The sequence below is a fragment of the Garra rufa genome, chromosome 17 (assembly GCF_049309525.1).
Source record: "Garra rufa chromosome 17, GarRuf1.0, whole genome shotgun sequence".
Taxonomy (NCBI): domain Eukaryota; kingdom Metazoa; phylum Chordata; class Actinopteri; order Cypriniformes; family Cyprinidae; genus Garra; species Garra rufa.
The window spans coordinates 12,514,018-12,527,671 of record NC_133377.1 but is presented as its reverse complement, the minus strand read 5'-3'; the positions used below and the strand labels follow the sequence as shown (position 1 = coordinate 12,527,671).

General features: G+C 34.7%; 1 protein-coding gene across 2 annotated transcripts in view; it reads left to right on the top strand.

Moving 5' to 3' along the window:
• Nucleotides 1–13,304, top strand: part of septin7a (septin 7a) — a 79,459-nt gene extending 66,155 nt beyond the window's left edge. For both annotated transcript variants that reach the window (XM_073821254.1, XM_073821253.1), the window contains 3 exons: nt 3,212–3,347; nt 7,437–7,582; nt 11,965–13,304. In XM_073821254.1, coding sequence (XP_073677355.1) covers nt 3,212–3,347; nt 7,437–7,582; nt 11,965–12,001 — 319 coding nt within the window. In that variant the 3' untranslated portion in view covers nt 12,002–13,304. The remainder of the gene's footprint in view (nt 1–3,211; nt 3,348–7,436; nt 7,583–11,964) is intronic.
• Nucleotides 13,305–13,654: the final 350 nt, after the last annotated feature.

Sequence of the window (13,654 nt, the reverse complement as noted above, 5' to 3'; positions counted from 1 at the left end):
TGTGTGTAACTGCACTTCCAGCTTTGTGTTAGGATCATTGTCAGAATGCTGTTTTGTAGCACGTATGTCCTCCTTTAGCCAGTTAAAGGACGTTTATCCTGCTTTGTGGTAGCTGGAAGTCTTGAAACAGTTGAAAGTGTTTCTTAAGAAGCTGGGCAACTCTGGACATGTTCTTGGTAAACTATTTTGGATGCGGCTTGAAAGGAGTAAAGGCCTGTACATACCAATATTTTGTGAACACTCACACAGCAACTCTGAACTTCAGTTATTTTATTTATTTATTTATTTATTTTTTCAAATAAGTATGTTGATTGTTTTGTTTTCAAAGCAGGTCATTTGAGTTTTTGTTTTGTGTTTTTTATTCTTTGTTTTTGTTTTTCATTCTTTGGTTTTTTTACCAAATGAGTATGTTGTTTGTTTGGTTGCTTGTTTGGTTGTTGTTTTTTTTGTTTTTTGAGATTTAGTTTTGTACGATTGCAGTTTAGTGCCACATAAAATAAAACAATCTAAGATTATTAGAATAAAGTCGAAATATTATGAGAATAAAATCGAAATATTATGAGAATAACAATGAAATATTACGAGAATCCCACAAATGTTTGCAGTGTATTATAAAGGGTTAAATAAGAGAGCTGGATATAGAGAGCGCAATATAGGCTCTACTCTCAAAATATTGTAACTTCAGTTTCTCCAATATATGTACAATTCAATTCAATCTATCATAATTTCAACTTCATTCTCAAAACATTTAGACTTTATTATCAGAATTTCTACTTTATTTTCGAAACATTTAGAATATATTATCAGAATTTTTACTGTATTATCGAAACATTTTGACTTTATTGTCATCATTTTGACTTTCTTCTTGAAACATTTATTATCGTAATTTTGACTTTATTCTGGAAAAAAAATTGACTTTATTATCATATTTGCAGCTTTATTATTGAAACATTTAGAGTTTATTATCATAATTCGTGACTTGTGACATTTTGACTTTATTATTGCAATTTCGACTTTATTCTTGAAACATTTAGACTTTATTATCATAATTTTTAATTTCTTGGAACATTTCGACTTTATTATCGTCATTTCGACTTTATTCTCGAAACATTTAGACTTTATTATCAGAATTTTGACTTTCTTCTTGGAACATTTTGACTTTATTCTCGCAATTGCGACTTTATTTTTGAAACATTTCCACTTTATTCTGGAAAAAATGTGACTTTATTATCATAATTGCGACTTTATTCTTGAAACATATTGGCCCGGTTTCGCAGACAAGGCTTAAGCCTAGTCCTAGACTAAAATGTAAGTCTGAGCAGTTTCAACTGAAATAAAATTGCACTGATTGATTTTAAAATATATCAGTGCCTTTGTTTTGTCTCAAGATGCACACCAGTAATGTTTTTTTCTGAGCATGTTTATAAAAATTACTTAAATGTCCTAATTGAACTATGGTCTAATCCTGGCTTAGTCTAAGCCCTGTCTGGGAAACCGGGCCTTAAAGTTTATTATTTTAATTTAGTCTTTTAAAAAAAAAATTACTTTATCGCAATTTCTACTTTATTTTGGAAACATTTAGCCTTTATTATCATAATTTCAACTTTATTCTTGAAATTTGTGACTTAAGTCTCAAAATATCATGACTATAACCTCATAAAGTTCGTTTTTTTTTTTTTTTTTTTCTTCAATGTGGCACTGAAAAAAAGTTTTGGGAGAGCAGATAATTTTCGTTTTTGTTTTGTCTATTTCTTTGTTTTACATTTTATTGTTTTTTATTTCAATGTAAATCAAATGAGTATTTTGTTTTGTTTTTGAGTTTTTTTTGTAGTTGAACTAGAGTTTTATGGTTCAAACAATTTCAAGCTGGGAAATTATGGGCAATTGAAAACTTTGTAAAAACCAATCCATCTTAAAACAAACAATCTGTTTGCTTGAAACAAACTCAGACTTAACTGGTTAGCCTCCATTGTCAAAATCAGTTTCATGAAATAAAAAACAGTTGTTTTGTTTGTTTGTTTGTTTTCATTAAGTAGGTTAGGTCATTTTCATTTTGGTTTTTTGTTCTCTGTGATTTGGCTAAAGTTTCGTTTGTTTTATTTGTTCCACTTTGTCTGTATAGTTTGCAGTGAAGCATGTAAAACTGTATTTTTACTTTTATCCATGCGTATAACTGTTTTTTTAGAGAGTAATGATAATGTGTAGGGCTGTCACTAAACATTATTTTGGTAATTGAGTAGTCTGCCGATTATTTTGACGATTAATCGAGTAATTTGATGATAATTATTATACATTTTTGTAGTTATAAAAACAGACCTAAGTGAACAATAGCCTTTGAAATCACTTTAAATACACATAATATCAATGAGGCAATAATAAAAAAAACTCAGATTGAAGGATTGAGCTTTTATTTTGAAATTGCGATTAGCAGTTAGCATATTGAGAAAGATATTGATGTATTTGTAGGTTTATAAATGTTTTACCCTACAAATCTGATGAAATGGCGCACACTGCGTGTGAAGAGGAACAATATAATAAACCCAAACTCACAACAACATGCAGAGACGCTCCACACAACAAGATCACTGTGAACAGAGCCGTTCTGAGACGCACATACTTAACCTACACACATGTAAATAATTAAAGCTCATATATTAAACCTGCATTGCATATATTTATTAATTGAATCATAGTATTTGTGAATGTACAATAGAATTATGCTTAATTAAAACTCTTAAATGGGTTTAATATATCATGCATTCTGAAAAAACATTCTAAAATGTGCATTAAACTTTTGCTCCGTACCGTATTCTCATTGAACTTGGTGTGTACAGGCTTTCAGTCCTCCATAATCCAGCTCCAAATGATCTGTAATCTTGACTAGTTCTGTGTATGTGATTTTAGCAGCACATGTTAAATTGCCTGGTTAATTTGCTGTGAGTGTTTGATAAGTGAGGTTGTCTTTGTGCTGTGTGAGCGATGTTGATCTTGCGGCTGCACACTAACACAGCTGCGGTTCAGCTTACTAACTCAACCTCACCGCACTGGGTCCTAAAGTCTTCTCGTCAGGGTCCTCTCTTCCCTACTGCTCCTTCATCACAGGTCTATTTGTCTCTAAAGCTCAGTCAGGCTCTTTGAGTAAACAGTCTAACGAATGTGTGTTTGTGCATCCGCCTGTGCGATGCATTTGCGTGTGTGTGGATGTGAACAGGAGCCCCTTGGCACAGATGGAGGAGGAGAGGAGAGATCATGTGGCGAAGATGAAGAAGATGGAAATGGAGATGGAGCAGGTGTTTGAGATGAAGGTCAAGGAGAAGATCCAGAAACTCAGAGACTCTGAGGGAGAGGTAACAATTAATTGAAGATTACTTTCTGCTTTATCCACCTTATTCTTAAACGTGGAAGTAAGCCTATGGGTGAGACTTCTGGTCCATTAGTGCCAGGGCTTGACATTAACACCCGTCCAATGCAGGTGGATTTCAGCTGTGGTGGGTAACACGGTCACTCCCACTAGACACTTTGGCGGGTTGAATTTTATAACAGAGCTTGAAACTAATGTTCGTCTGTGAATTTTTTGAAGGGGCAAGTGAAAGAGAATTTTACTTGCTGGACCAGTCAACTAATCTGATTAAAACATCTAATTAGGGAAGCAGCAAAATTTCGGCGAGAATGATTCTGATTTTATTACATTTGGTGTAAACGGCAATTGATAATGGAGAATGTATTGACAGTAACAAGGTCACGCCAGTTGAGGATCGCACAACCTGTCTGTTTGTGAGACAGTCTTGTGGAGAAATCAAATGAACACAACTGCACACAGAAGAAACATACAAAAAAATTTTTTTTTATATTTTTTATATTTATAACATATAGCCTAGTTAAGCAACATGACACGACCAAGAGAGTGCAGATTACCCTGAAAACCATGCTTGTAAATTTGACATTTATTTTATACAAGAGTTTAAACAAGTCGGTAATATGTATTTGAGTACAATATTGTCAGTGTTAATATATATATTTTTTTTAAATAGTTCAAAACAAGCAGCAATTACAGGCCAAGCACAAAAAAGGAGAGATAAGTCATGCCAGCATGGCTGGCAGCATCAGACCAGCTGCGTCAATGTTCAATTAAAGATGTATTTAAGATTTTAAGCAAAAAGGCTGAAAAACCAAATACAGTCACCATTAATATGATTGAAAGATTTATCACTGTCGACTAGTAGGTGTTGCTGTTATGAGATTATTGTGGTGTGCTTAGGGTGAGGTTACAAAAGCACACACAAAGTGTGGATGTCATTATGTCAAAGCTTTGCAGAGATAAAGTCTCAGTCATTTTGTCATCAAGCCTAAAATTTGTAGCGAGTTGTACGAAAACAGTTTTATCTATCAACATGAAATCCATAACTTTTTGTCTAGGGTTGTTCCGATTCCGATACTAGTATCGGAAATGCCGCCGATACCACAAAAAAATCTAGCATCGGAATCGGCGAGTACTTGAACCCACGTACCGATCCGATACCATTTTTTTCTTTGTCGCTAGCAAATCGGAAGCCAGTTCTTCTTCGCGGCTCAGAATGCAAACACAGGGAGTGGTGCTGTGTTGCCACAAGCAACCACTGCTTAGAGCAGCGAAGAAGAAATACAAACGTGCTAGCAGTTTGTCCGCTGTTTGGCAGTATCTCAGACTGGACCAACCAGCCAGTAAAACGGCGGCATGTCTCATAGGGCTTTATTATTTCGGCGATGCGGAATACACGGACGGAATCGCGGAATACAGTCAAAATGGAACTTACAGTTTAACGCGGAATGTCAAGGAATTTGTCAAAGTTTGATGCATTAATCAAAGGTAGTTCATTACACTTAAATCAAATCGTGATATGGACTAATATTAAGCCGAAAACCGACTATTTAAATATGAATTATGCGTGGCTCTGTGTTAATGAATGGTACAGGCGCGTGGTTTGTTTACTCCTTGTACTGAAGCGCGCGGGACACTTGAGGTAATATTAAAGGGCTCCAGACTGTGACCATTTTTTCTGCCAGTGTGACTAATTTTCGTGAGCGGTCACACTGGCATGACCACCGCATTGTTCAACTCAGAAGCACTGCCATTTCTGTCTCAGATAAGAAACATAAAACGGCATGCGAAACGAAAGTGAAACTAACACGATACGTTTATCAGCTTGGACTGCAACGCAAACAAACTTTCACAAACTCCGAACAGCTTTATTCGGGAGCCAATGTTGATTTTGCAACACTGTTACTGCTGCGAGATCCAGTGAGGAGCGTTTGAAAATGCCGCACAATAAATAAGGTTGCTGCGAGATCTAGTGTAAATCAGATTTCAAAATCTGCCCAAAATTCTGTTATAAACAGGGCTGATGTACGTCAGAAAACCAGATTACTAATGCTAACTATATAAAAAAAAATTACTGTCAAATGTATGTCATATAATAAAAATACTCTAGTTCACTGTATATATCACTGTATGTTTGTTTTATTAAGGGATAAGTCTGAAGCACACCATAAAACAATTTATTAGTATTATCTACAGCTGTATATACAATTACACACCCAGGTAACGGATTAGTGCTCGGTATCGGCCGATACCCCGAGCCCAGGTATCGGAATTGGTATCGGGAAGGAAAAAAGGGTATCAGAACATCTCTATTTTTGTCAGCACAGTCTGAAGATGATCTGAGTCGATTTTGGTGAAAAACATACGAACGGTCTAGGGCGAGTTTGAAAAAGTAGGTTTTCAACATAAATCAATATGGGGGACAGGAAGTTCAGCCAGCTATGGTATAGTTGGTATCTATGTTGTTGACATGGAATATTTTGAGACCACTTTCATTACAATAGGCTAATGCAATCAATAGTTATAAGCATTTTTGGAAATTTCATAATTAATGGTTAATGAATGGCTTATTACTCTTGACCAATAGGTGGCGCTGTTACCAAATTGATGTGGTCAGTGTGACAATGGCACATACAAAATTTGGTGCAAATATGTCGCAGCTTTGCAGAGATACAGTCTCAGATGCACGTGGCATCTTTCCAGCAAATTCGTTGATGCGTTAAATGAAAACCATTTCATAATTTTGATACAAAATCCATAAGCAAAAAGTTATAAGCAAAAATGGCCATTTTTCATATCTCCTGACCACTAGGTGGCACAGCACCAAAACATTGCAGGTAGCCTCAGGTCATGCTTGTTATAACACACACCAAATTTAGTCTCAGTACGCCTAACCGTTGCTGAGATAGATCCTTACATCCATTTTTGCATGCTTTCCGCTGAATTCGTTTGCGTGTTATTCGAGAACGGTTTGACTAATCAACTTGAATTCTATAACTTTTTGCCAGCTTAATCTGAAGATGATCTGAGCCAATTTTGGTGAAAATCAGACAAACCGTTTAGGACTAGTTCGAAAAAGTAGGCTTTATGAACTATTAAAAATAGCTTGCTTGGCCCCTAAAAAAGATCACAGCAGAACAGTGACGCATCTCTGATCAACATACAATGGTGTTTCGTTACTAAATGATTCTGTGCCTCTGAATGAATCATTTGAGTCAATGATTCAGTGGTCCATTCATAAAGACTTCATTCTTGAATGAATCATTTACTAAGACAGTCACTTGCTGCCACCTATTGGCGGTTTACTTTCATATTTAAAAGTAGCTCATCTTTGCATTTTTTCCAACATTTCATATTTTTATATTAAAAAAACTGATTTTAAACACCAAACTCATAACATAATTTATAATGTTGCAATTTTGCAATGTAAATGCTTTTAATGCTACATTTTCGCTTCATTAAATGTGTAAATGCATCTAAATGCAACTTCAGCTGCTTCTGTTTTGTTAATACCGAGATCATTTGATTGGTAAGACCCTATTGTGTCTTATTAAATTAAGTGAAATTATTAATAAAATATAAGAATTTGAAATGAAAGATGATGCATGCATTTAATAGGGTTAGGGAAAAATTGCCCTTTAAATAGGCAAAAAAGACCTGAAAATTAATTTAAGTAATTTTAGTAACTTTAGTCAGATAAAACATAATTTTCCAACAACAAAATTGTAGCCAATGAAAATGCTGAGTGACTAGTAATTATGGAAAACCACTAGTCACAGTGGCTGCTGAGCAAAAAAGTTCATGTCAAGTCCTGATTAGCGCTATTGGAAAATAACGTGAAGAATAACAGCGTGCAGTAAACTTAAACTGTTTGCACTACAAACCAGTGTGCTCATAATTAAAATAAAACATTAACATAATATGGTAAGACACACCAATTTACAATATATAAAATAGCTGGGCGTGGATGAGACCCGAAGCCACACCCATACCCATAAAATTTACAAATAGATAGTCCTCATAAATGATTGTTATAGAGTCTGAATTGACCCCATGTGGTGTGGTTTTGTCTGTTCAGCTGCAGCGGCGTCATGAACAGATGAAGAAGAACCTGGAGGCCCAGCATAAGGAGCTGGAGGAGAAGAGACGTCAGTTTGAGGAGGAGAAGGTCAGCTGGGAGGCCCAACAACGCATGCTGGAGCAGCAGAAACTGGACGCTTCCAGGTACACAAATATTCACAAAGATGCACCAGAGCTCTGCTGCTAAACCAAGTGAGCTGCCTGAAGCCCAAAGTATACGTATTTAATGTTAAAGGGAAACAAAATTGTGTGCTCTAAGAAAGCGAAATTTGCATCACGCGCACTGTACGCTGACCCTCACATATGCGTAAAAAGTGAAGTAAACTTTGGGCTTAAAGGAACACTCCACTTTTTTTGGAAATAGGCTCATTCTCCAACTCCCCCCGAGTTAAATAAGTTGATTTTTACCGTTTTGAAATCCATTCAGCCGTTCTCCTGTTCTGGCGATATCACTTTTAGCATAGCTTAGCATAGATCATTGAATCCTATTAGACCAATAGCATCGCGTTCAAAAATGACCAACGAGTTTCCATATTTGTCCTATTTAAAACTTGACTCTTCTGCAGTTATATTGTGTACTAAGACCGGTGGAAATGCAAAACTGCGAGTTTCTAGGCTGATAAGATTAGGAACTACACTTCCATTCCGGCGTAATAGTCAAGGAAGTTTGCTGCCGTAATATGGCCGAAGCAGGCGGAGTATTATCAGAAATGAGTTCCCAGCTAGTTTAGCATTTGCACATGTGCTGCGTGGTATTACTGCTCCTGCTTCAGCCTTATTACGGCAGCAAACTTCCTTGACTATTACGCCGGAATGGAAGTGTAGTTCCTAATCTTATCAGCCTAGAAAAACACCGCTTTACATTTTCCACCGGTCTTAGTACACGATATAACTACAGAAGAGTCAAGTTTTAAATAGGACAAATATGGAAACTCGTTGGTCATTTTTGTACGTGATGCTATTGGTCTAATAGGATTCAATGATCTATGCTAAGCTATGCTAAAAGTGATATCGCCAGAACAGGAGAACGGCTGAATGGATTTCAAAACGGTAAAACTCAACTTATTAACTCGGGGGGAGTTGGAGAATGAGCCTATTTCCAGAAAAAGTGGAGTGTTCCTTTAAGGCAGATCCCAGAATTAAAGAGCATTTTTAAATACCTCTTCGGGAATATTGCTATTTTCAAGGGTTTTCCAGGCCTTAAATTTCCAAAAGTTAAATTCAAGTACTTTAAGCACCTTGTACAAACCCTACAGCACTCTGTCAAGCTTACTAGTAATAGTAGTTGTGTTTTATTTAGGTGTAAAAAGGATAATTCCATCAATATACTATGTCAAAAGTTTGGAATAATTACGTATATAATCATTTTTCTTATCTCTTCTGCTCAGTAAGATTGCATTTATTTGATCAGAAATACAGTAAAAACAGTAATGCTGTGAAATTACAATTGAAAATCAATTTTAGATGTCATTAATGTGATCAAAGCTGAATTTTCAGCATCATTACTCCAGTCTTCAGTGTCACATGAACATAAAGATTAAAAGAACAGCGTTCTTTTGCAGTCTTTTGCAACATTATAATGTTGTTATTACATCAGAATTTTGGAGAATAATTTAATTTGATCAAATGTGACAGTACTGTCACTTTTGATCAAATTTAAGCATTCTTGCTAAATAAAAGTATTTTTTTAATCTTGTTTGACAGTTAAACTCTTTGACAGTTTCCGCAAAAAATATTTTTTAATGTTTTTTAAATTAGTTTCTTTTGCTCATCAAGGCTGAATTTATTAAATAGTAGTATTGTGAAATATTATTTCAATGTAAAATAACTGTTTTCTGTGTGAAAATATTTTAAATGTAATTTATTCCTGTGATTTCCTTCAGAAATCATTCTTATATGCTGATTTATTATCAATATTAGCAACAAACTTTTTTTTCGAAGATTCTTTAATAAATAAAATGTAAAAAGAACAGCATTTATTTAAAATAGAAATCTTTTGTAACGATATAAACTACGATATAAACTTGTAACGATTTAAGCTACCATTTAAAAGTTTGGGGTTTGAAAAATTTATACTTTTATTCAGTAAGGATGTGCTAAATTGATAAAGTCATAGCAAAGACTTACATTAGAAAAGATTTCTATTTTCAATAAATGCTGTTCATCAAAGAATCCTGAAAAAAGTATAATATGTTCCAGCTAAATATTAAGCAGCACAACTGTTTCCAACATTGATAATAAAAGTAAGAAATCAGTATATTAGAATGATTTCTGAAGGATCATGTGACACTGAAGACTGGAGTAATGATGCTGAAAATACAGCTTTGATCACAGGAATAAATTACATTTTAAAACATATTCACATAGAAAACCATTATTTAAAACTGTAATAATGTTTCACAATATTACTGTTTTTACAGGATTTTTAATCAAATAATTGCAGCCTTGATGAGCATGTTTAACATGTTTCTAGCATAATTAACATTACTTGCATTAGCAGCATGTCATTAGCAAGTTGCTACCACGTTTCTAGCTTAATTAGCAAGGTATTAGCATGTTTCTATCAAGATTAACAATTTACTAGCATGTCATTAGCATGTTTCTGACATAATTAGTGAGTTCCTAGCATGTTTCTAACATTATTAGCAAGTTGCTACCATGTTTTTACCATGTTTCTGTCATGATTAACAAGTTTGCTAGCATGTTTACAGCATGATTAGCAAGCTGTTATGTTGTTAACATGTTATTAGCATGATTAGCAAGTTGCTAGCATGTTTCCATCATGATTAGCTAGTTGCTAACATGTTTCCAGCATGATTAGCAAGTTGCTAACATGTTTCTAGCATGATCAGTAAGCTGTTAATATGTTGCTAACATGTTCTTAGCATGATTGGCAAGTTGCTAGCATGTTTCCAGCATGATTAGCATGTTTCTAGCATGTTTAACATGTTTCTAGCATAATTAACGTTACTTGCATTACTAGCATATCATTAGCAAGTTGCTACCACGTTTCTAGTTTAATTAGCAAGTTATTAGCATGTTTCTATCAAGATTAACAATTTACTAGCATGTCATTAGCATGTTTCTGACATAATTAGTGAGTTCCTAGCATGTTTCTAACATTATTAGCAAGTTGCTACCATGTTTTTACCGTGTTTCTGTCATGATTAACAAGTTTGCTAGCATGTTTACAGCATGATTAGCAAGTTGCTAGCATGTTTCCATCATGATTAGCTAGTTGCTAACATGTTTACAGCATGATTAGCAAGCTGTTATGTTGTTAACATGTTATTAGCATGATTAGCAAGTTGCTAGCATGTTTCCATCATGATTAGCTAGTTGCTAACATGTTTCCAGCATGATTAGCAAGTTGCTAACATGTTTCTAGCATGATCAGTAAGCTGTTAATATGTTGCTAACATGTTCTTAGCATGATTGGCAAGTTGCTAGCATGTTTCTAGCATGTTTAACATGTTTCTAGCATAATTAACGTTACTTGCATTACTAGCATATCATTAGCAAGTTGCTACCACGTTTCTAGTTTAATTAGCAAGTTATTAGCATGTTTCTATCAAGATTAACAATTTACTAGCATGTCATTAGCATGTTTCTGACATAATTAGTGAGTTCCTAGCATGTTTCTAACATTATTAGCAAGTTACTACCATGTTTTTACCATGTTTCTGTCATGATTAACAAATTTGCTAGCATGTTTACAGCATGATTAGCAAGCTGTTATGTTGTTAACATGTTTCCAGCATGATTAGCAAGTTGCTAGCATGTTTCCAACATGATTAGCAAGCTGTTAATATGTTGCTAACATGTTCTTAGCATGATTGGCAAGTTGCTAGCATGTTTCCAGCATGATTAGCAAGTTATTAACACGTTTTTAGCATGATTAGCCAGTTGTTAACATGTTTCCAGCATGATTAGCAAGTTGCTAACATGTTTTTTTTTTCATGATCATGTTGCTAACATGTTGTTAAGCACATTATTAACATGCCATTAGCATGACTGACAAGCTACTAGCATGTTTCTAGCATGATTAACATGTTACTAGCATGATTAGCAAGTTACTAGCCTGATTCTAGTTGCTAGGCTTGGCTAGATAGTTAAATAGATTATAAATATTAGATAGAATGGCAGTTTGAATGCAATAGAAATAGTAGATAGAATGGACTCTGGGAGTTTAAATTTGAATTTTGACAGTTGGAGTTTGAATCATGTTGGTTCAGTTGAACATTCTATCAATGTAAGTCTATGGGATTTTTAATCTTCAATTTGGTGAAAACTATAAGTGGGATCAGTCTGAAGAGCTGGGCTGAGTTTGTTGGTTCTAGCTTGAAGGCTCTAGGAGGGGTAGCGTTCAGAAATTTAGTAAAAAGCTTAAGTAGCCGATCAGTAGGTTGGCTTTCTCAAGACTATAATTATTTTCAATCGTATTTTATATGTTAATCTGTTATAAAGCATGCCTGTCAATATTTATTTCCTCTGATTTCCATTTTTCTTCTTTTGCGATCCTAAAGGACCTTGGAAAAGAACAAAAAGAAGAAAATCTTTTAAACCACTCGGACCATCACCACATCCTAGTTGCCAACTGAACCAGCCGGGACCCTCAGTCTGTCGACCAAAATCATACATTCATACAACCCCCCATGTTTTTTTTCTTTAGTTTATCTAGTTTTTTTATCGCGAGGACGCTGTGTCTCTGTGCGATCTCTCAGCTCTGTTTCCACATCTAACGCATCGCTTCATCCGCCAGACAATAAAACATACAAACTTCTCAGAGATATGCAATATTGTTTGATAACCTCTTAGAATTTTCAATTTGTAATGCGTCAAATCCCCTCTCGCACCGCGTGTTTGTTTCGTGTTTTTAGATCCGAGGTCACTTATTATTGGATATTGATTGGCCACATCAATAATAAAGGCTGAATCTTACCTCAGGCATTTCTAGCCTTTAAACAACCCTTTTGTGGCTTCTTTTTCTTTCCCCTTCCTCAAATGTTAAGCTCTTCCAATATTTGTGTAATTTAAATTATTTAGCCATGGACCTTAGCCATTCATCACATGTGTTTTGTTTTTTTTTCCCAATGTTTCTTATATTCCAGTTCACTGTTTGTTTTTTAAATGCTAGCACGTCTACAGATCCTTTATGAACGTCACACGATTTCTCTGTGGATTCGTGACTCATTATGAGGCGTTTGTATTTGATTTGTTGATGCTGCTGTTGTTGATCCTCATGTAAACTGATTCAGGAACAGTGAGCTGGCTTTCTCGGCCAGTGTTTTTCTCTCTATAGGCACGAGTTCCCATCATACCACACTTAGCTCTCGGTCATGTACTTTTTTTTTATAATTTTGTTTCTCTTTGTTTTGCTTTTTCATTTTTATTGTACAAAGTCACATAATAAACTTGTGATGATGCCATTTGAATAGTACGAGTTGTTTTGTTTTGATGTCTTCTGTGCTGTTTGTCATTAATGGAAAACTAACAAAAGCTGTGTTGAATTTGTACTAATGCAAAGCTGGGCCATTGATGTTCATTGCATGTTTGTTCAATTTCATAGTGAGGTATTTTGGTCATCAGTGTTGGGGAAAGTTACTTTTAAAAGTAATGCATTACAATATTGAGTTCCCTAAAAAAGTAACTAATTAAGTTACTTATTTACTTTTTATGGAAAGTAATGCGTTACGTTACTTTTGCGTTACTTTTTAAATCTGGGAAGGGCTTGCTTGCTTGTTTTTAATATAAAAAGCTCTATTTTTGGCAAATGTAAAAGCCTTTTCACACCAAAAGCCTCAGGCTTAGAGAAAAGTACAGATGTGAATGTCAACTCTTCAGCAATAAAACAAATGTAAGATTATCTTGAGTAATTTTTGCATATTAGTATGGATGAATTGGATCATCGAAGGTCAGCAGCAAAGACATCGGTTAATAAAATGGGATTAAATACATAAAGGATATTTGTATTATTTAACATATTTAATTATTGCCGGTTTGCGTTGAATTTCACTGTTTTTATTCATTTTGAGGAATACTGTGTGTGCACGTTCACATTTATTCTAGAACTCAAGTAACATCTTACTCACAGTTTGTCTCAACATGGGGACAGGAGAGCTTTTAATCAAAAAAATGGGGGAAAAAGTAACTCAGATATTTTCTTGTCAATTAAAAAGTAATGTGTTTTTTTTTTTGAAGGCCTGAATGTGATTG